The sequence below is a fragment of the Bidens hawaiensis genome, unplaced genomic scaffold (assembly GCF_021521415.1).
Source record: "Bidens hawaiensis isolate Kalapana, Puna unplaced genomic scaffold, B.hawaiensis_p1.1 tig00017570_1, whole genome shotgun sequence".
Taxonomy (NCBI): Eukaryota; Viridiplantae; Streptophyta; class Magnoliopsida; order Asterales; family Asteraceae; genus Bidens; species Bidens hawaiensis.
Window position 1 is genome coordinate 92308 of NW_027492658.1, and position 24708 is coordinate 117015.

Below are 24708 nucleotides of genomic sequence, written 5' to 3' on the forward strand. Positions count from 1 at the left end.
CATGCCATTGTATCTACCCACCGTCGTAGGTATCTTAGCATTGACAGAAAAAGGTGTTGTCGCAATGCTAGCTATAAATTTTGACTTCTCGGCAAAGGCTGCTGGACGGTAAGGCTTGGTGAAATCTTCCTCAGCATCGCTGTGTTACTCGGTTGGCGGACGACGTCACGCGGACGACTGCTTCTTGCCCCTGAACTCATCCTGCTATCACCCGTGTAGAAACTGTAGTCTCCCGGGTGATAAGTTGAGTCATAACTATCATATTCATCAAAGTAAGAAGGCATCCGCATGTCCATGCGAGGACGAGGGCGTAACCTTTGTGGTTCAATAAATTCTTGCTCGGTTTGCTGACTGTAGTGGATCGGACTTCCCCTCGCCGTTGGAGGAGGAGAAATAGGTCTCCGAGGAGATTCTTCATAAGTCAGGGTACGAGCGTGAAGATGTGCATTCCGCACTCTACGCTCGTACTCCGCTTTCAGGCTCTCTTGTTGGGCATGAAGCCATTCTTCCGGAGACAGTAGTCCGCTGGATCAGGAATTATGACGGTGAGACCTCGCCATACCAGAATCACCGGAATCATCTACCAGATCTAATACTGAGCGAGTTTGGCGAGTCTCCCTCATGATTCGTCCAAGGTCACCCAGATTAGAGCCTTCTGGAGCCGTAACATGCCCTAAATCAGTAGAAGTCGGTCCAGTTGGCGCAGTGACACGCTCAAGGGTACGAACACCAAGTGTTGTATCAGTGGCTCGTGAGCCCGTAGCTGTACCACGCGCAAACATACTGGAAGCAAAACCCTCAGGTGCTTTAGTATTAATGACACATGATGTTTGTGCAGGAATTCCCGTCAGCCCCTCAGGAAGTTTAATCATACTTTAAACGAACCGAAAAACCAACAAAAATTTGTGTTGTTCTAACACCAAAACGGATGGCGCCAATGAAGAAACACGGATCTAATCAGGTGCTTCAGTATATATATGAACATGTTAAGTTCTAATTAGTGATACGGAACATATATGAACATGTCAAGTTCTAATTGGTAATATGGCACATTTCACATTTTTTTTAAGTGGTAGATAAAAAGTATTGTGGTTTTTAACCTCCTATGACATTAGTAGTGGGCCTTCATTACACATAGGTTTGGCAATTTATACACATTATGTGAATACACGACGCATATCTACGTGACTTTAACAGGTAACAGATAAGGCCTTAACAGGTCTTGTGTACTAAACAGGTAGACACGAAATTACCTGTTAATTTTCATGTCTAAACAGGTATAATACATGTTTACATGTTAGATACATGTTAATACTTAAAATTATATATATATATATAGTTATATTATATCCCTAACCCTAAATTCATCCAAATCATTCTTACAAGTAACAAACCACAGTCGTCGCATCTCAATCTTTCATCATCCATGCTCCTGTCACCGGCCTTCCTCCAGTCGCCGACCTTCCTTTATCGCCGGCCATCTCTCTCTCCGGCCATTCTTACGTCGGCCATTCTTACATACCACAGTTAATACTGTCATCAGCCATTCTTACAAACCACAGTTGTCACCTCTCATCATCCATCCCACTGTCGCCGGCCATACTCCTGTCGTCGGCCTTCCTTCTGACATTGGCCACAGTTTTCGTGTACTATAGTGTATTATCGTGTATACCAGGTAGTCGTGTTCGTGTTTGGGTTACAGGTACACGATAAGTTTTCGTTTCGTGTACATGTATACACATTTCATGTTCGTGTCTTATCATGTACGGGTATACACGATATGGCAGCCCTAATCACACATGTTATTGCACCAAAAATGCCCAAACACCCTTACACGACGTTTTGATAATTGTTTGGTGTGCTGGTTTTCCCAAGACGGAGTTTTGGGAAATGGGTTGATCAATGGAACACTAATATTTCTTCTTAAAGTAACTAATTTAAACAATATGTAATCCTTACAAAGAATTGATTCAGTAATTTGAATTTTGTATTAAGATGGTGTAATATTATAGTTACAAGAGGTGTGGTTATATAGACCAAATGTTACACAATTGACCCTATACTAATATAAACTATTGGTTTAACACAAAGAATTTCAACTATTATGCATAAAAAATAATAAAAAAATCACATGTTTATGTGGCGTTAACGTGGCATGAAAAATGAACGCTTTTAGCCACCAATAGATGCCATTATAAATCAATCATGGTAAGTTTAAGTTGTTACAAATATTATTTTAATAGATTTGTAAGGAATTATATTGATCGAATTGTAATTTCAAATTCTAACATTGTACTATTGTAGATCGAGCACACTCAATTGACTCATTAAATTCTTACAAGTTACACGATTAATAAGGTGTGAGCGGTTCGAAAGAACGTAACTTATTTTATTAAGTCCCTATAAAAGCGTATTAATGATTAGGATTTTTTAACGGTCAATTTGGATCACCGAAGGGCCACTGACCCAATCGATTATCTTCATTTCACCTTCAGGAGGAAACCTCCTATAGGTAAGAAAACCTTCTGGCCTAACTTAAGCCCTCTGTACATTGTTTCAAGTGAGACTTGAACTCAAACCCTTATCAAAATTGAAGTCTTTGGGTGTCTCACTCTAAGCACTTGGACTAAAAATCAATAAATCATTGGTTATTAATAATTACATGATTAATAATTTATATTTTACAGTTATACAAAAATGTAAAAATAATGACGGTAATTCTATCTATATTTTAACTTTCACAACTACTAGGTTGGTCTAGTAGTTGTTTGGTAAGTGTTGCGTCATTAAGTGCTGAACCAATAAAAGGTCTGAATGTTTAAGAGAGTCTGAGCCAATAAGTGTTGAACCAGTAAGTGTTGTTTAGTTGGACCTCTGAATGACTTTGCAGAATGACTATTTTACCCCTCTAAACTATTTCGTGCAAAATGAACTACCATAATACGTTTTTTTTTTCATTAAAACTCAATATATACACAAATATATACGTAAAAATGAAAACAATGTACATAAATGTTTCAAAGATACAAAAATTCAGAGTATCATAAATATAAATGTTTAAAAATAAACATATTATGCAATAACGAAATCGGCGTCTTCATTCTTGCAACCCGAACGATGTCTTCATTAGGGGTGAGCAACTTAACCGCCATAACCGTTTAACCGAACCATAACCGACATAACCGAACCGATTTTAACCGATAACCAACATAACCGATGGGTCGGTTTAGTGAATTTTCAATAACCGCCAAATATGGGTCGGTTTTGGTTAAAGATAATTCCAAACCGCCATAACCGAACCGACCCATTTATTTAACCAATAATAAGTTCGAGGCTAACTTCCACCGAACATATGATCGGAATACACCATTTTGATGGTTGTTCAACGTTTGTTATTGAGTTAACTTGGAATTTCATTGTTGGATTATATGTTGCCGTTTTTTTTAAATATATGGTATTAGTATTATGGATTATATATTTTGTTAGACAATGTAATGTCATTTTTTTGTAATATTTGGTACCAAACTTTTTGCCGTAGATACATTGTTTTGGCTATGGTTAACCGACCCAAACCGACTCGTAATAACCTTCAAAACCGATTAACCGAAACCGCCATAATGGATCGGTTATGGTTATGGATATCCATTAACCATCATATCGGTTATGGTTATGGGTTTGACTCAAAACCGCCCCAAACCGACCCATGCACACCCCTAGTCTTCATACTTGTGTAACGCCCAATCTTAAAAGGCTTGATCATCTCGGCACTCGCATTAAACTCTACCTATAGTCGCCTCATTTGTCTGCATGACTCGAATGCTTTCATAAATTACCTACACATTATCACCACGAAAGATTAGCCATATCTAAGTGAAGACTCATAATTATATACAATTGTATGATCAATTAATTATATTCATTTTGTGATCATCCACTTGACACATTTACTTCCAATCTTTGAAGCACCTAGCTTGATAACATGTCAACTTTCAATACTAGAACACACAAGACGGATATTCAAATCACCCAACCATGGGTATTCTTCACTTATAGTTCATTTGCACATTTCTAAGTTTCTTTATAAAAAAAGTTTAGCATGGCATAATTTAATATTATATAAAAACCCAATTTTAATGTTGCATGTTTAGTGCAGCACCTATTCCCATTGGATTTTGACACCCTTATGACTTGAATTACTTCAACATGATCAAAGGTAAAATATAGTAGAATCGAAAAGCTTTTGACCATATTTAATGCACATTTATCCGAGATATGGTTGATTTTATATAAATTCAAGAAAAACAGGTAAGCAGAGTAATTTTTCGCCATTGGATTTGCTGAAATAGCTGTACAGCTATAGAAGTCAGCCATTTTACCCCACTTAATATCCAAATCAACTTTTCATATCTTAAAATGAAATGTAGTAAACTGAAAGGGCTTTTTAACCATATAAGGTACACACTTATTATAGTTTTATGCGATTTTATACAAAATTTTAAAGACGTACCAGTAACAAGATCAACTACACATCAACTTTGTTTTTTATCAAATTCGATTAAAAACTCAGTTTTATATCCTTTCTAGTGACATCAATATCTAGACTCCAATTTACACTCATATAGACTTCGTTAAAACTAGAACTCAATTGAAATTACCACTTTTATGATTAAAGATACCACACCAGCAATTAATGAATCACCACACCAACAATTAACAATACAATTTGGTCCATAATCGTCATAACAACATTAAATTAGTTATTGTAAGCATAAAGTTCAAACCCGTGCCCCAATTCCATCCATCCCAAATATCATTTTAAATCCCAGTTTCAAAAATGATAAACATGATTTGAACATATATAATTTAATCCTATACTCATAACCAGGCAACAATCAGCAAGATTTCAAGGTTTTATTCCCTGATTTCAACTTCAAAATTACTTCTATCATATCATTACATCAAAGAAGTAGGGTTTAAGGAAAAACTCACACCTTTTGTTCTACTAGCAGAGAAGAGAACGATTTCATAGCTTTAGAAGTTATCATAATTTGACCATGCATCCATTCTGACCCGATTAAACTGCTTTAGATCGACCTATTCTGACCCAATTAAATCAAACAATTAAAAAAATGGATTAAACAGAAACCTATTACATAGAAATCAGAAATCGATTAAATCTTAATCAATTAACACTACAAACAAAAAGGCATTCAATGGAACACAGAAAGTGTCACAAGAAATCAAAGAAGTGCCACTAAAGAACTATGTTGGAATCAGTGACACAAAAAAAGTGCCACTAAAAAGCGCTACCACTAAAGCCTTTTAGTGGCACTTTTTTTCTGCCACTACAAACTTTCGGGCTTTTTGTGACAATTTTTTCCGTCTGCCATTAAAAGAATTTTGGACTTTTAGTGGCACTTGATGGTTGGTTATTTTGTATATAATTAAGTTCATTTATTTATTGGTTTTAACTGTTTATTGTGAGAACTTTGATACTTCATACATGTGTATTGTGTTTCAGGTCATAGACGTTAAAGTACCTAATTTGGACTTGTTGATACACGAGATGAAGACCCGGGACGTCCAGCACGCAAAACGAGAAAATAATATTTAATATCTGATGTGAAGGCCCATCGCAATACGCGACGGGCAGGCCTGAAGACACATCGCATATCGCGATGGGATTAAAAATAATGTTCACCATGGTCCATCGTGCTACGCGATGGACCAAAGAATACCCCATAGCGTATCGCGATGGGTTACAAAGACGGGAAAGTTAGGGTTTTTATGTTTTTCATCCTAAGTCGGCCCTATCATTCCATAACGAGTTCTAGGCAGTTTCCAGAGCTACAAGAGGGTGATTAGATCATTCCAGATCATACTGAGGCCATATTCATGTTCTATATCATCATAACTGAAGATTCCATGATGTTGAGGCTCGGCTAAAAGTTCCGATTCATTCCCGGGATGTAAAGTTTGTATTTTATTTAGTTTTTAATGTAACCAAGAACATACATTGTAATTATCGTTGATTGATCTATGAGTATTGATATTTAGTATTGCTGTGAATTCAATCCGTTTAGGTTTACGTTGATCAGAACGATTAGTTTGCTAGTTACTATAGTAATTGCTCATAGGGTTGATTTGACTCGTTTGAATACAACAAAGCATACAATTGCCCTTATTTGAGTCACACTGGCAGGGACCGTTTGATAACCAGTGTCGTGTGTTAGCAATTGTTGGTGCCTAAGGTTTAACTCGTTAATCAGTCTTTAGTCGGTCTTTAATAATTAATCGGTTAGGTTGCATGAGAAACTGTTAAATTACATTCTGGAATTTGTGAAATTGTTTAATCATTCTTATTTTGCGTGCACTAAAACTCATTACTTCATAATATTATAAATTAGTTACACGATTAAGTTGACCACATACTTCTTGTGTTTGACACCCTACTTACCCTAGCTTGCTTAGGTGGTTAGGAACTTGATTTATTTGTTTTTGACTAGATAGCGACAGTCTAGCATCAACACTCTTTTCCGTCTGCCACTACAACATTCAAACTTTTAGTGACACTTTTTTCATCTGCCGCACAAACTTTTAGACTTTAGTGAAACTTTTTTTTGTTTGCCAACTTTAGGATTTAGTGGCACTTTTTTGAATGTCGCCGCTACTTTTAGAGGTTTTAGTGACATTTCTTTGCCTGCCACTAAAAACTGAACTTTAGTGGCACTGTTTTTATCTGCCACTGCAAACCTTTGACCTTTTAATGGCACTTTTGTGTTTTGTCATTATAAATTTTTGAGCTTTTAATACATCACCACAATGTTTTGGCATTTTAACAAATATAAAATAAAAATAAAACTCGTAAATATATAAATCATTATATCTTCAAGTTTGACCACGTTCCAAAACATACAAAATGTCTAATAACTCTCATCAAGCCAATATATCAAACGTATAAAAAGGAAAGTTAAAAACATTAATAAAAACTGAAAAACTTTACTACGATCATTAACCATTTTCACAGTCTTTAATCTTCATATGAGATACAAATACTTGATAAGAAAAATAGAAACTTTTCAATATGTAAACAATGTGGACGCTGAATTGTGTAACTAGCTTAATTAATAACCTAAACATGATAATAACCTATTGAAATCAACCATATCAACACTTGCCTTATTTAGGGATGCAAATGAGCCGAGCAGCACACGAGCTACTTCAGATCAGCTTGGGAAAAAGCTCGATCAAGCCAAGCCTAAACAAGCTTGACCCCGAGCCTAAAAGTAACCTCGTTTAATAAACGAACCCGAGCTTCACTTGTCGATCTCAATCCGGCTCGCGAGCCTAAACGAGCCTAGCATTTTTATAATATATATATAATGTTGTGAAATAATAAGTAAATAATATGTTATACTTATATATATAAATTAGTTAGTATATAGTAAACAAGCCGAGCTCGATCTTGAAAAACTACTCACGAGTCAAGCTCAAGCTTTAGACATAGAGATTGAAACAAGCCTAAAGTTATAGATCCTTTATTCAACAGAGTATTGAGTGCCTCTTGTCTACCATCTCACTTTTAACACATGGGTCTCTAGCTTCCATCACGTACTCGTCCAAGCATATCCAACTGTAATCTTCGCTGTTCAAGTACGTTAAACCATAAGATGATGAAGCGCTGAGTAAATAACAATAGGCATATCGTTTGTTGATGACACTTAAATTAGTGGCACAAAAGCGAAATGCCATTAAAAACGAGTGACACTAGATTTTTAGTGGCATACACAAAGTGCCAAAAAAATCAAAATTAGTGGCATTAAAACTAAGTGCCACTAAAATGTGTTATAAGCTATGGCACACACAAAGTGCCATTAAAAACCTAAATTAGTGACACAAGTGTTAAATGCCACTAATAATGTGTGCCACTAAATGGACTTTTTTTGTAGTGTAAGGATGAAATAGAAATCGATTGAATCAGAAATAGATATTTAACCTGGTTAGCTGCATCGACGGAGCAAAAAAGAGACATGGTTTCGGGTTCGGTGGCGGTGGTAGATGGTGCGAAGGTGTGGAGAGCTGATGAAGATGGTGGTGAAGAAGAAGAGCGTTGTGTATGTTAGGGTATAATGGGCTTATGTGTGTGCTGAATGGTTCAACCAGTTTTTTAACCTGAATGGCTCAGAGCTACACTGAACCACTAAGATGTTTTATTTGAGCGAACCAAAAACACCCATGTTTAATCGATTAAGATATCTACATGTGGATGGTTCCATTAAATGCCAAAGAAACAGCCCCTTACTTGATATGGGGTAAAATATCAATCAATCAATCATACCAGTGAAGTCCCACCAACAACAAACTATAGGTAGTGTATAGGGAGTGTGGGATGTAGGCACACCGTACCTATCCAAAGGGATAAAGAGGTGGCTTCCAGAGAGACCCTCAGCTCTAAAATACATATGTATGAATCAATACAAAGGAAATCAAAGTTGATCAGTAATATAATATATATATATATATATGGAAAGGATATACTATTATGGTGTGTGACCAAAATAAGGTAAATAAAAGCCCTAAGGTATTCCTTTCTCTCTAAAAAACCTTAACTTTAATTCTACGTCTCCACGAATTCTTATCCTCAACCATGTCCTCGGAGAGGTTTAGGTCTATCAAATCATGCTTAATCCTCTCATCCCACGTCTATTTAGGTCGTCATCTACCCCTCCTCCCTTTTATTGTAATGTTTTCTACGGATCTAACAGGATTCGTCGCCTGTCTTCTCTTCACATGTCCAAACCATCTCAATCTCGATCCACTCTCTTATCTTGTCTGCTATGTTCGCTACCCCTAATTTTTCCCGAAACACAACGTTTCTTATTCGGTCTAACCTTGTATGATATGGGGTAAAATAGGTGGGGAAAATGTTAGTTGTTAAAAACAAAATTCTATATTTTAACTTTCAATGGACAACTTTTTAAAAGAAATAAAATTATGGTAGTGATCTTTCTCTTTTAATACACGATAAGAGTTTTAAATTTTTGCATCTATGTTATATTAAAACATTTAAAGTATTATGAACAGTTTATACGAACTTCAATGGAATTAATTGTTACTTCCAAGTTATAACCATTTGGTTGGTAGTATACTTGATTACTTCATTTAATTCTTTACAGCTCTTACTTTATGATCTAGAACTTATACGTCAACTTATGACTGGTAATAGATAAATTCTTAATAAAGCACTCAACTAAATTTGTATATGAAAAATTATTATCAAAAGAAGTAGAACTCAATAGCCAAATAATACTTATAAATTCATTCAGTTATAACCCCATATCATATAGCATACTTTTTGTAGTACAGCAGCTGCCATGGTTGATCCTCCTAATCATTTCTTCAAGTTCATTCCACCAGGCTTCAACTTTAACATTGTAAGCTTTTATATATGCAATTAATATTCTTACTTTGATAAATGTTTAAGAGATTTGTTAACTTTCAATATATATTCAAGTCATCCATGGATCCATGCATGAAAAACAAAATGAAAAGAGGAAATAATAATAATAATAATAATAATAATAATAATAATAATAATACTTTGACTATATTTGAAATTACAGTCTATTCCGAAATCGTCTTTGCCGAACTTGGACGGATGGAGATCCAAAAAAGCAATACTGAGACGAGGGTGTCACAAATGGCCAGTGGACACTAGCGACGGAGAGGTTTTTGGTGACGGTTGGAGGAAGTTTGTGGTGGATAACGGAGTGCAAGAGTTGGACTTTATTGTATTCAAACATCATGGAAACATGGTGTTTGACTTATTTGTGTTTGACCCATCTACATGTGAAAGACAATATCTAAATCTAAGTGACGAGGTAGAAGATTCTCTCCCAGAATATGATTCGCTTCACACAGATGGTAAGCTCCGTTATGTAGTACCCTCTGCTCGTAGATTGTACTATGTTTTATGTTGGTACTCTATGAGTTTAGGAGTGTGAATTTCTTACACAACACGAAGCTAACACGAAATTTGTGGGCTGGTTTATGTTTGGTATAAACGGGTTCGGGTCAGTTTCAGGTCGAACCCATGAACATGTTTAGCTAACGTGAGTGGGTCAAACCCAGGGGGTAGGCGGATTAATCCGTTTAACCCTTTTATTTAATTATTTGTTTTATTTTATTGACACATTTTATGCAATAAATTAAACTGGTTGGGTATCTTAGGCTAAAGTTTAAAACTAATTAACATGAGATTTTATCATTAAAATTTATATATTTTGTATATATATTATTTTTGCTTTAAAATGTATATAAATATTAATATATGAAAATTATAAAATTTAAATCTTTTGGGTCAAATCGTGAATATGCGTGTCGTGTTCAGATTCATGTGTCTAACACGTTTTTTGGGTTCGATTCGGGGTCGTGTCGGGTTAGACCCGCCAACCCGTGTTTAACATTAGATGCCTTGGTGGTTAATTTTGTTTTGACATGTGATTAGAGAGGTCAAAGATGTTCAATAAGCGCAAGAGGGCCGAGTATTCTTCTCAAAGCAAAGATGGACTCCGACTAGACGACGATCATTGTTTTACGACCATAATGACACCTTACTCTGTCCGAACCTCACGAATTGTAAGTCAACTTGATATTAAATAGTAAAAAAATCGTTGAAAGTTCAAAAACCTTGGTTACTTAGATTAAACTTACAGCAAAATGTGGCCAATTTTGACTTTCGTTTCAATTGTGGTGTGTTTTGGAATACACGATGAATATAATTAAAAAAAATTAGTATATATCTTGGAGTGTTGAAATTAGAACGAGGAAATATAAACTATGAGAACCACATAACGAATTTGTACCTGTTGCTTTAAGAGTTATACAGAAAACGGATACACTGTGTGCAAAGTGTGGCTAGTGTGTGAAGCACTAAAATAATTATTACTTATGGTTCTGAAATAGCGAAATGTATATATTGAACTACGATAATAGTTATTTCACTACTTTAAAACTTTATGGTAATAATATTGTGGATGCTCTTATATATATAATGATATAATTGGTGTTAAATCTGTTTGCGACAAAATTTAGTTATACTAAATCATGATAAAATTCTGTTTCGTATGTCCTGAAAACAAAGAACAAATGTAGTTTAATGGTCTCGTCAAAATGTAGTTTTGGTGAATAAGTGCATCATTATACGCATTTTGCAGACCGTTCCTATAAAATTCGCAAGATCAAACAGATTAACTACCAGAAGAATGTATACACAAGTAGTTCTAGTGGACGAAGCAAAGAGTACTTGGCCTGCAACACTCCATATCAAGACAGATAAAGTTCAGTTAATGGGATGGTGTAACCTCATAATAGCAAACGGCTTAAGAGTTGGAGACAAGTGTATGTTTGAGCTCGTAAAAGCCGGAGAAGTGCCTGTTTTCAATCTCTTTAGTACGCATCTTTCTATTTGTTCACAATATACAAGTTTTTATCTACTGACCAATCGAGACATGAATTCAGATCTAGCAAAGAAGCCCACCATAAATCATATTCAAGTAAAGAAGGAAACTAGTAGCTCAACTTGTTACTATATATCTACTCTGAAGCCATATAGCTGTGAAAGGTGGCATTTGGTAACTTCTAACACCCAAATCTTTTGGTAAAACGAAATAACTAGCTTCAATCAATCAATCATACCCAGTGGAGTCCCACCAATAGTAAAACTATAAGTAGGGTCTGGGAAGGGTGGGATGTAGGCACACCGTACCTCTATCCAATGGGACAGAGAGGTGGCTTTCAGAGAGACCCTCAGCTCTTGATTACATATGTATGCGGCAATATAAAAGGAAATCAAAGTTCAACTATAGTATCATTGACAGGAGCACGTAGCAAAAATGATAATACTATATATATATATATTGAAAGAAAATATCATAATAGTGTGTGACTAAAAATAAGGTAAATAGAGGCCCCTAAGGTATTCATAATTTTAATCAACATATGGTGACTCTTTGTAGCATCTTCCGGCTGAATTTTCAAGATCAAATGGTTTAAGAATGGGAGAAATGATTCTTAGAGACGATAATGGTAGATCATGGAAAGTTCAGCTCAACAAACTTGGTGACAACAGACTTTATCTTGGATGTGGTTTTAGAGACTTCATGATTGGGAACGGATTAAGGGAAGGTGATGCGTACAAGTTTGAGCTCCTCGAGAATGAGAAGGACAAGCCTCCCATTGTGAACTTTTCGTGTAAGCTATTATATCTTTTCTTTCTTTTCATTTTAGCTAATTGATTATGTTTTCGAGTTTGATTCCCCTTATGTTAGACATTCATTTTCTTGTGAACTTTTCGTGTAAATTGTTGCACTTTTATCAATGTGAAGTTTCATATTATTTTAGTTCTAGGAAAGAAGGCAATCAAGGATCATATTCAGTTACAGGAGACAAGATTAAAGATTAAGGAGGTGATTGGTTCGACTTTGGTTAAGAAAGAGAATGACAAGCCTCCCGTAGTGAAAGGTGATTGGTTCAACTCTTGTAATAAAAGTGACTACTAGCGTAGCTCCAAACGAATCAAAAGTTATGCTCTTTTTATGTTGAGTCTTTCTAGCCGAATTGCCACTAGACTATTATGCAACTAGGCATGGTTAAAGGTGATTAATTGGTTCAACTTTTGTCTTAAAAAGTCTATTAGCTCCAACGAATTAAAAGTTAAGCTTTTTTAAGTTAGAGTCTTTGTAGCCATTTTGCCACCGGACGTTGACTATTTTCCCACTAGACATCATGAAAGGTGATTGGTTTAATTCTTGTTATGAGAAATTATGCTACCCACCAACGAATCAAAAGTTAAAGGTGCTTAATTAAGATGAGTCTTTCTAGCCAGTTTCCCACTTAACTATTTTGTTATTTTGGATATAATTATGTAATATGGTTAAGGCTGCTCTAACAGGGTTAATTATGAGCTAGATCCACTCCCATGCACTAACATGTGTATGTTGATTAGAGACATCAAAGATGCTCGACAAGAGTAAAAGGACTGACTATTTGTCTCAAAGCAAACATGAACTTCAACTAGACGACGATTATTGCTTTTTGACCATAATGACACCTTATCATATCAAAGACGCAAGATTGGTAAGTTAATTTTAACTTGATGATCAGTTTAGGTTAAAAAAATAATATTTTAATTGAAATTTTAGGAAAACTTTGGTTATTTAAATAAAGTTCTGATCCGGATGTCCTGAAAACAATAAACAACTGTACTTTTTGCAGAATGTTCCTATGAACTTGGCTAGATCAAACGGATTGACTACCAGAAGGATGCCTACACAAGTAATTCTAGTGGATGAAGCAAAGAGTACTTGGCCAGCAACACTCCATATGAACAAAAATGGAATTCGTTTAGCGGGCTGGCGTAACCTCATAATAGCAAACGACTTAAGAGTTGGAGACACGTGTATGTTTGAGCTCGTAAAATCCAGAGAAGTGCCTGTTTTCACTTTCTATAGTACGTGTCTTTCTGATTCTTTCTATATATAGCTTTTTTCATTCACAATAGTTATAATATACAAGTTTTATCTAGCTTTCCTGACCAAGTGGAAGGCATCATGAATTCTGTTTTTATGTCTATACTAACTTCATTGTCCAGAACTAGGAAAGAAGCCCACTAACAACAATATTCAAGTAAAGAAGGAAACTAGTTCCGCGATACAAAAGGCGACTAGCTCAACTCATTACTTTACTTCTACTCTGAATCCATATAGCTGTCAAAGGTCGATTTTGGTAAGCCTTTTAATACCCTAAATCGATCTTTTGGTAAAACGAAATAACTAGCTTGTATACCTCAGTTTATTTCCTAACATGTGGTGAGTCTATGTAGTATCTTCCGGCTGAATTTTCAATTTCAAATGGTTTAAGAACCGGAGAAACGATCCTTAGAGACGATAAAGGTAGATCTTGGGAAGTTCAGCTCAACAAACTTGGTGAAAACCAATTTTATCTTGGATGTGGTTTCAGAGATTTCTTGGTTGCGAACGGATTAAGGGAAGGTGATATGTACAAGTTTGAGCTTGTTGAAAATTAGAAGGACAAGCCTCCCGTTATGAACTTTTCGTGTAAGATGTTATATTATCTTATTTCTTTGTTTCGTTGTTTGTGTCCTTTTATGTTAGAAATCTGTTTTCTTGTCAAGTTTTTATGTTAAATTATTATACTTCATTACTTCTATTAATATGAAGTTATTCTATTTTTTAGATCTAGGAAAGATGGCAGGCAAGAAACACATTCACTTACATGAGAATAGTACAACGATAAAGAAGGTGATAGGTCCGACTCTGGTTAAGAAGAAGGGCATGCCCCAGATCATGAAAGGTAATTGGTTCAACTCTGATTATAAAAAGGACTGCTAGCTCCCAATGAATCAAAAGTTAAGCTCATTTTAAGTTGAGTTTTTATAGTAAGTTAATTTGTCACCAGACATTGACTATTTGGAACCACTAGACATCATGAAAGGTATGGTCCGACGCTAGTCGAAAAAAGTTAAACTAGCCCCGAATAAATTAAAAGTTAAGCTCGTTTTATGTTAAGTACTCTTTCTAGCCAGTTTGGAACTGGCTAGCTATTCTGCCACTAGACATCATGAAAGGTGATTGGTTCGACCATGGTTATGAAAAGGTCTACTAGCCCCTAACAAATCAAAGTGTTTATAGCACGTTTTCCTCTAGACATTAACTATATTTACACTAGACATTGTGAAAGTTGATTGGTTCGGCTTTGGCTATGTAGAAGTGAGAAGTACGCTAGCTCCTAACGAATCAAAAATTAAGCAAGTTTGGTCTATTAAGCCATTTTACACATTAGCACAAACTATTTTGTAATTTTTTATTATAAATGTGGAATACTACACTTTCCTTAGGCCTATGATCAGCTAGATCCACTCTTATGCACTAACAAGTATATGTGACATAAATTACATTATTGCAGAGGAAGTAGACTCTACTCCATCTGAAATAGAAGGCCGCCCATACTACAACGGCGAAGTAAAAGCCTACCACATAGAAAAGTCGATGCTGGTAATTCGATACATTTAGTTGTCATTATAAGAACAAAAAAAGCTCAATATGCAATAGACAATAGTGTTTGTGACATATATTTCTAACAACTGTGCATGGCATGTACGTAGTACTTGCCAAGTAAATTTGCAAGGAAATATGGATTGTTCAACAAGGAAGAAATGATTCTCAAAGACGACAATGAAAGGTCGTGGACCGTGGTTATAAAGTGCTCTAGGGACTATTGTTGCATAGGACCAGGATGGAACATATTTTGTGCTGCAAATGGCTTGAAGGAAGGGGATCTTTTCAAACTTGAGCTTGTCAGCAATGGTACAATACCCGTCGCAAACTTTTACGTTCAAAAGGTCTACTAGTTACATTTAACAAGCTCTCCTTGCCTGATAGTTAAACATGTCGTGATGTAACGTGTTTTGTTAAACATTTGTATTAAAGTATGTCTAATTTGTGTAAAACTGGCTTAAATGTTTGTAGTAAAATTATCGACTGTTACTTCTAATTTAGAAAGATGATTGTTAGCAACACAACTTTTGGAAGAAAGAGAGCATGTATATATGCCGTATGTAGCAATTGGCTTTGTCAATGACAAGGCGATAAAAGCAATGTGACAACCCATACGGCAATATCATCTTTTTTTATATTAATTTTTCAATAAAAATACCATTACTAACGAAATTTTTACCTATGAATGTCACCTTCTCTATGAAAATCTGTGTTAAAGTCTTCTAGCTAGTTGAACCTTTTAGAGTGGTATGCTTTTATTAAAATTATGTTGTGTTGAACCTCTTTTTAAGAACACGAGAATGTGAATAAATTAGCATAAGGTAAAAATTAGAGGATAAACAATTAATAATATATCATGTATAATTGGTGTAAAAATAACGTACTTTATCTAAAGTTTATTCTTAGATTTGCGAATGTTACCTTTTTGCTCCTATCATACTTACGTATGATTATGCTACGATTTCATGTTTTCCTTATATTTTTTTATCGAGCGAAAGATTTTATAAAAACTCACCGGCTAACGAAAGAACAAGCTGAGATTTTCAATCCACAAGGGCCAAAAAGTTGACAATTGCTTCAATTATCAATTCTTTCAGCTTGTTACTATATATATATATATATATATATATATATATATATATATATATATAAATAACATCATTTTCGAATCACCACAAATCTACCAAGAAGTTAAGATGACTGCTTCTATGTATCTAACTCCTTTTTAACCCTCTTACTTCTTTTTCCATCTTTTACCAATAAACAAGCGACTCCGGTTGCTTTGAAAATTGAAACAGCAAAAAAAACCTTTACGCGCTTTGAAATGGTGTTTTGGTTGGATACTCATGTTGCAATCTATTTATTAGCTACTTGTAAAATAGTAAAGTATTGTTGATGGTCATTTAACCCGTTTAAACTTTAAACTAGTGTATATCAACACATCTATATGTTAGTAATGTACTAATGTTCACATCTATTTGATTGGGGAAGAAGGCAAACAAACTGTTTGCTGTTTCAAAATATTATTTCCCTAAATGATTTAACATTTTCAAACAAAGGAGAGATCATAGTACAATAGATAACACATGAGAAGCTCACAAAATATGAACAAGACATGTGGTCGGGGTGTCCTACTTTAGTAGTAGTAATCCTATTTTATTTTATTTTATTTTATTTTTATTATTATTATTATTATTGAAATATGATGTTCGTTCTAGATTAATTAAAAGTATTTATTTTCTTTGTTGTGACTAAAAATTATTAGTATTTTTTGTCAACTTTTTAAATTGACATTAGTATTCTGTTTCAATATAAAATATTAAATAACTAATGACAACGCTCTCACTCAAATGACCATAGCACATACTAGTAAGTGTAAAACGCAGTTTGCTTTTGATTACGTGGCGATAACATAATAAGAGTATGTTTGGAATTGAGTTTGAAAAATGATTATTGGGTTGTTGGTGTTTTCAAAAAGCCAAAAAGTTTAAATGTGTTTGGCAATCACAAAAACTTTCTTATTTTAGCTTTTTGAAAGGGTTAAAAAACAGTTTTTCAAAAGCCTTAAATCTTGGCTTTTCAAAATGGCTTTTTAAAAAAGCACATAAACCAATAAGCATTTTTCAAACTCAATCCCAAACATGTCCTTAATAACATTTTTTTCACCCATGCAAGCATATAGCCTAATAATTAGAACTTACAACAATCAAAAGAACAAATTGAACTATCATTAGAACAAGAAATTAAGGTATAAAAAAATCAATCAATAGTTAATATTTAACAAACTAATCAAACCTAATTTTAAACTGGATTGATTACTTCTAGCCATAACTCAGTAGTTGAAGTTGAAATTGAAATCGAACAACTCAAGCAACACCCAAGTCGGACTTGCAAAAACTTATAAGGCTACCGAACACAAAGCACTTAAGCAACAACCAACAAGTCCTACCCATTTGAAACTTTGAATGTTTGATAAATGATTGATTTTGGTAACAACTATAAGCAACCAACCAAAGCAGATAAGCAACAACCAATATTCTCGATCTCTCGGCTCTTGCAACCACAACTTACGAGTCGATGGTTTGATTAATTGGTTGATCCATCTACTAGTGTTTTGATTGATCAATCAACTAGTTTAGTTAAACAGATCAACTCACTCACTTTTTAATAACTAACTTAACCCGTTTTTACAACCCATCAACTCGATTAACACGCTTACAACTTAATTATCGCCCACCAACCCATTTGACACATTTAGATAAATGAGTTAATCAGGTCATGCTGTTACGAGACTTTATGTGTGTGTGGGTTATGGTTGAACAATTTAACCTACAAACGTGTAACCCGTCCCAAATTTGACACCCATAGGTTCAAGCATGAGACTAAACTCGTTCAAGTTCAACTCGATTTGAAATTTTAACGTGTTAATATCATAACAAATTATATATTATGTGGAATGCAACATGAAAAGATTTAGTCTTTCAACTTTGACCCGAATATTTTAAACTTTTACAAAATAGTCACAAAAAACTTACACTTCCGTATTTACGCACAATTTCACAACAACATAACCTTTCATTTATGTTTCAGGCACACAACCATAAGGTAAGAATCAAACCGCCACAACACATATGTAAAATTACGATTCTTGAAATGTTAAACCAAACATGTTAGACGCAGCATCTAATATGCCGAATAACATTATCATAACAAACTGAATCAATATTGATCGACGCAATAAAACGGTTTAAAGCGACTATACTAGATAGTGATTGTGAGTCCCATGTCCCCTTCATATACCTCACTACATACAAACATACCAACTGATTTGATCTATCTTCTATATAATTAATATTATTATTGTCATTAAGTAAGAAGGTCAAATCCAAGAAAAATGGAGAACAACTCTCCGTATTACAAGGATGGCTTGCCACTATCAAACAGCAATATCTAAATCCGATAAACAACGATCCAGATCATCTTCATCTTCATCAAGATCTTCTTCTTCAATACCTTCAGTCTTTCTTGCTTTCTTCTCTTGTGTTGCCTGGCTTTACATCGCCGGAAGGTATACATAATTCAACTGTTGTTTTAAATTATCGATCTTGTTTCTTGTAATTGTTAATTGGTGAAGAGTTTGATGGTTCTGGATCTTGATTCTTGAATTTGGGAATGTTAATTACTGTGAGCATGTAGAGGTTACCAAAATTGGAAATTTTAGGGCTTTTATTTGAAATTATCATTATCATTTTACTAGTAATCTAATTTTAGGGTTTTTTTTATTTGGTGATCATGGAAGATGGCAATCATAGGTAGCTAAAAGATCACAATTTTGATAATGGGCTATAATTTAGGAGTGTAAACTAGCTGAACGGCTCACGGGCTACTCGAGATCGGATCGATGACAAGCTCAAAAAGAGCTGAGCTTGAGCACAAATAAAGCTCGTTTAGTTATCTAGCCCGAGCTCGAACTTTTGATTTTGTATTTTGAAAATTTTAGCTTTTTTGGACTTCTATATGTGTTAATTTCACACTACACTACCGAGCTCAAGCCGAACATTGGCTTGTTTTAGGTACTGCACACAAGCTCGAGCTGAACCTAGGCTTGTTTAAGTTTTCTCAAATATTTAATAATAATAAAAACTGTGTATAGGTTAATTAATTAATTAACAATAAAGTAATAAACAAGCCGAGCCCGATCAGAGTTCAAGCTTGAAAAAGTGACTCACGAGCCGAACTCAAGCTCGCGTAAGTCAAAACAAGCTGAGCCTTGTTTGCGTCCTAGGGCTATTGCCAGTTCTCTAAATGATTGAAGTTCAATTTTTAACAAAATTATAAAGTTGATCATAATTTATCCTTTTACTTATAATATGAATAATAATTCCTATTTTCTCTACCTTTGTAACTATGGATTAACTGCATTAATTATGTGAAATGAGGATTTGTGCCTGGAGGAGTTTTTTTAGGGTAATTATGGGCTTAAGTTATCACGTACTTTATTGAAAGTTATCATGTTATTATGAGCCTAAACGACTCGATAATATTTTATGCTTACTAGATTATGGCAAGATGCTGAGAACCGAACGTTGCTGGCTAATTTGCTTATGCAGAATTCCGCAGAGGTTTGCTTTAAATCTATAATTGTCAAATTATTTTTAGATGTTATATAAACAACTAAGTAGTTATGTATTTTTAACTTAAAAACCTTTTTGTTATTGTGTTTTATGGCAGAGACCAAAGATTCTTACAGTTGAAGACAGGCTCGTGGTCTTAGGATGCAAGTAATTTCTATTTTTTTTATATATTTTTAGATTTACTTGTTGATATTCTAATTCGGTTTTCGTTTAAATGTTTGTTATGCAGAGATTTAGAGAGAAAAATTGTTGAAGCAGAAATGGAAATAACACTAGCAAAAAGTCAAGGTTTTCTTAAGGACCGGCTAAAACAACCTGGTATTTCTTCCAATAAAAAACTGCTTGCAGTAATTGGCGTTTATACTGGATTCGGTAGTCGATTGAATAGAAATGTTTTCAGGGGATCTTGGATGCCAAAAGGTTAGTTGACGACTGAAAAATGTTTTAATCATTTTTCTTGAAATCCATAATGCTAAATGCTAATTTGTTTGAGTTTCTACAGGCGATTCTTTGAAAAAGCTTGAAGAAAGAGGCATTGTCATACGCTTTGTAATTGGACGGAGGTCATTTACTCGTTTATTTATTTACTTTTTTTACCTTATTATTTGATTTTGGATCAAAACCTAACTAAGCTTTGAAATTACAGTCCTAATCGTGGTGACAGCTTGGATCGCAACATTGATGAGGAAAATCGTACAACAAAAGATTTCTTGATTCTTGTAAGTTAAAAGTACGAGGTTTATCTTCAAGATGGTCAGATACTCATATAAAACTTAATTTTGTCTAATTACTCAAATACCAATTTTATCTTTATATATAGTTATTTATACTTGCTAAAATCACATGTATGATTCTTAGGATGGTCATGAAGAAGCTGATGAAGAATCACCAAAGAAAGCAAAGTTCTTTTTTAGCACTGCAGTTCAAAATTGGGATGCAGAGTTTTATGTGAAAGTGGATAATAGTATTGCCCTTGATCTTGGTAAGAATATTATCATTTGTTTTTGTATTGAACATTAAAATTTTGTTTTATTTATTAGTCTTGTTCATATTTTCAGAAGGGTTAATTGAACTTCTTGAAAGCCGCCGTGGTCAAGATAGTGTTTATATTGGATGCATGAAATCAGGAGAAGTAGTTTCTGAAGAGTAAGTAGCCTTTTTACCAACCTTAAAAACTTGTATTCATTTCATTTATGTGAGTGTGTGTCCCGCACAAGTTTAAAGATGTGTATCCTAAGTTTTTATTATATCAATTGTCAGGGGAAAGCCATGGTATGAACCAGATTGGTGGAAGTTCGGTGATGAGAAATCGTAAGTATTTGACCCTGTGAGTTGACTTTTACCCGTTTGAAAGTGAAAATGGGACCCGCAAACTAACTTGTTGACTTTGTGAAGGTATTTTCGACATGCAACTGGATCACTTATTATTCTATCAAAAAATTTTGCTCAGTACATAAATATAAACAGGTAAGTTATATTATTATGTCTCTTCATTGTTCCTGTGTTTAGACTTTTCTTCTACAAACTTATGTTTCCGGTCAATGAGTAAAAGACTAATATGCCCTTTAATTCACTATTTTCTTGTAGTGCATCTCTAAAGAGTTATGCTCATGAAGATACATCCATTGGTTCATGGATGATGGGCATACAAGCAACTTATATAGATGAAAGTCGTGTGTGCTGCAGCAGCTCTCGACAAGGTAAATTTGCTTCCATGTTGCTGACATGGCAATTTTGACTTGTTTACTTATGATGAAAACTCGTTTTGACCATCGGTTCATTACAAATTTGTTAATAATGTTCGGTTTGTTGCACAAACTTGATGGGTGTGTTTAGATGCTTAACATTCAAACAATTTTTTTCCAGATAAGGTGTGTTCATTGGCTTAATTGGACCCGAGAGGTTTTGTTATCGGTTCTAACAAAGCTATAGCCCCAGAGGTTTTACAGTTAGCTCGTTTCCACTTGGTAACTATATTTGTGTGTACAGTTTAGTGACTATTCTTAGTTGGTAAATTGAGTGTAACAATTCAAATTTTGGATTTTATATATGTGTTTGTGTTGACCCATTCATTACGATCGTGGGTTGTGGTATTGCCTCATCCTTATAACAAGTTATATGGCAATTTGGATTTGGCTTAAACTGTGGTTAGGTTTGGATTGTTTTAGTATCAGTTTGTTAAAAGAATCAAGTCTAGCTGGTAAAGTCTTTGTGTAAGCAGAATGGTTAATTGCTTATGTTAAATGGAGGACTAAAGTTGCAAAAGTGAACCAAAAAAAATGTTGGATATAATTAAGGATATGGTTAAAAGGGTGCAAAAATAAGATACAAAGAGTTTTAAAAAGTTGGACCTTGGACATTGACATCCTAACCAGACAATCAAAACTATATTGCATCTAGAACTATGTAAAGTGGTATAATGAATTTGATACAAGTATATATACAAAATATTGATGAATGATGATTGTTTACCTTCCCTAAACATTTGTGACTTACAACAAGCTCTTTTTTTTTCACATAAGCAGTAAAGATACATATAAATGTATTTTAAACATAACTATTAACTTTGCATTTAATCTAAATCAAAAACTAAAAAAAAAGAAGAAAAATTAATCTCTCCTTAAGTTTTCTCTTACATGTTATCAACCTTTGCACCATATTCTCTTACTATACTTCTTTCGCAAATCATATAGGATGTATCATATCAATAATAATACCAAAAATACCGATACCAAGTCTAAACAAAACTGGGTACCGAATATCGTACCGAATTTGTTGATATGGTACACGTACCGATATCAATGCCGGTATTTTGGTACGATACTCGTTTTTTTGTTTCTCCTAATGAAGCATACTTGTCCGAGTACCAAATAAGATAAATCAATACGGGTACCATTACGGTACGAGAACCAAATTAGCAAAAAACGATACTAAAATACTGAATACCAAGTTTGAAAAAAGTGAGTACCGAATAATAATGGCATGTGTACCATATGTATTAATTACCATAAAAAAAGAGTCTCATCTCTAATGCACATAGAAAATTTATTACATAACAAAACAACTGTGTATATGAATTTATAATTTACATATACAAAATAATAATGACATGTGTATATGAATCAAATACAAAAAATAGATGATAAAAAAGCCAAACTTAAGTTAAAATTTTTCATACAAGTCGAACTTAAGATTTAGATATAAAGCTTGAAATAAATCCAATTCCAGCTCTTATCAAACTAAACAGGGCAAACTCAAACTTCGAATCCTTTTCACTTATAAAAATGAGAGATTTTCTTTTGGAAGGCTAAATCAGATTTCAAAAAAACAAATGAATAGCAAAAAGTTATACAAACATCACTAGTACACAACATCTCAAAGATTCAAACAAATGTTACAACTTAAACTTACACCAATATTTTCATTTAACATTTTTTTATTTTTCGCTCTATACTTAACCTTTATGAAGTGAAATTTTTTTTCTCCTAAGTAATGTCTCTAATTAACGCCTTTATTCTATTCCATATACACCTACATGATCATTAGCGGACCTACGCCAAAGGTGTAGAGGTCAGGCCCCCTGTGATTTTTTTACGGTATATATATGTTAAAATTTTATCGGTTTTTTAAAGATATATTTTTTAAAGATATATATATATATATCATTAGCAACCCTACACCGAATGTGTAATATCCCGCCAATTTATGCTTTTTACATTTTTGACTTATTAATTATCCACGTATAGTTTAATGAGATGAAAAAAAAGTGACACTCCATACAATAATTCTAATATCATGTAACATGATGACTATCCACCAATTGCATGTATATAAAAAAATGGCGGTCAATGCATTAATTCTAATATCATGTTACATGCAATTGGTGGATAGTCGTCATCATCATCATCATCGTACTCAGTATATCCACCAATAGCAAAGCTATAGTAGGGTTTGAGGAGGGTAAGATGTAGACAGGGTGTTACACATGTATAGAAAAGTATGGCAAAACGGAAAAAGAAAAACTATTATTTCCGATTATACTATATATAAAGGAAAACGTTTTGCTACAGTAAAATAACGTTTTTCTATATTAATCATGATTTTATTAAAAGTGTGTTTTGGCCCGCCAGGTGTTTTTTTAGCCTTTCACTTTTTGCCCTCAAAGTTATCTATTTTTGTATTTTGATCATAAAGTTTGCAGTGTTTCAGTTGTTAAGTTTTATATTTTTGTTTATCCTATTTACATAAAATGCATTCTCATATACCAATTATTAGCTTATAAACTTTGAAGAATCGTCAAGTTCAAAGCTGAAAAATAATAAGACATGAATGGTTAGTTTTATACTTTTGTGTTTTCCAAATTATATAAAAGATAGTTTACATATATACGATCATCAACTTTTGTGTGCATACAAGTTCATACATTGTACATAACAATTTTTTTTCAATCTTATTTTATTTTTATTATTTTTGTTAATTTTTCATATTTACTTTTAACCTTTTACTTTTCATATTTTATGTTAATCCCTAGACTTTTCATCTTTAACAAATTTGTCACAAAACATTATTCACTTTTAACCCCAACTTTCACTTTCAACTTTTGTTTCGTTACTTTTCTATCATTTACAAATTTATCATAACGTTTCAGCTTAGATTCTGCGAGTTAATACGCCTCAAGAGCAATATGTGATTCAACCGTTCAACATTTTTACGTATGTTTTTTTCCCGTTCAACTTCAATCCTACCCTGAGTGAACTTAATTATTATCTTCTATGTTAAATTGTTGTGCCCGGTCACGGGAGCTTGGGGTGGACAACTCTAGAAAGATATTAATAATAATAATTTTTCATGTATAGAAATGGAATAGAATAGAAAAGAATACAAATTACTTATTATTATTATTATTATTATTATATTTAGTGTATTTAATTAATAGGAAGCAAGTGGTATTTATTTCCTTCCAACACTATCAATCAAACCCTCTTCTTCTCTTGTTT

The 24708-nt window shown here is 33.8% G+C and overlaps 1 protein-coding gene and 1 pseudogene across 2 annotated transcripts; both read left to right on the forward strand.

Moving 5' to 3' along the window:
* The first annotated feature begins 8030 nt into the window (after positions 1-8030).
* LOC143554252 (B3 domain-containing protein REM14-like) lies at positions 8031-12560 on the forward strand. Its single transcript, XM_077044052.1, has 5 exons — positions 8031-8114; positions 9606-9979; positions 11165-11555; positions 12018-12252; positions 12403-12560. The coding sequence occupies exons 1-5, from the start codon at positions 8031-8033 to the stop codon at positions 12558-12560; spliced, it is 1242 nt and encodes a 413-aa protein (XP_076900167.1).
* A 5902-nt stretch (positions 12561-18462) lies between these two features.
* On the forward strand, positions 18463-21817 carry LOC143554247 (hydroxyproline O-galactosyltransferase HPGT3-like; annotated as a pseudogene). Its single transcript, XR_013138979.1, has 12 exons — positions 18463-18645; positions 19636-19699; positions 19809-19858; positions 19941-20131; positions 20214-20274; positions 20358-20430; positions 20570-20693; positions 20770-20857; positions 20972-21022; positions 21107-21178; positions 21299-21411; positions 21578-21817. The product of XR_013138979.1 is annotated as a hydroxyproline O-galactosyltransferase HPGT3-like (transcript).
* The last annotated feature ends 2891 nt before the right edge of the window (positions 21818-24708 follow it).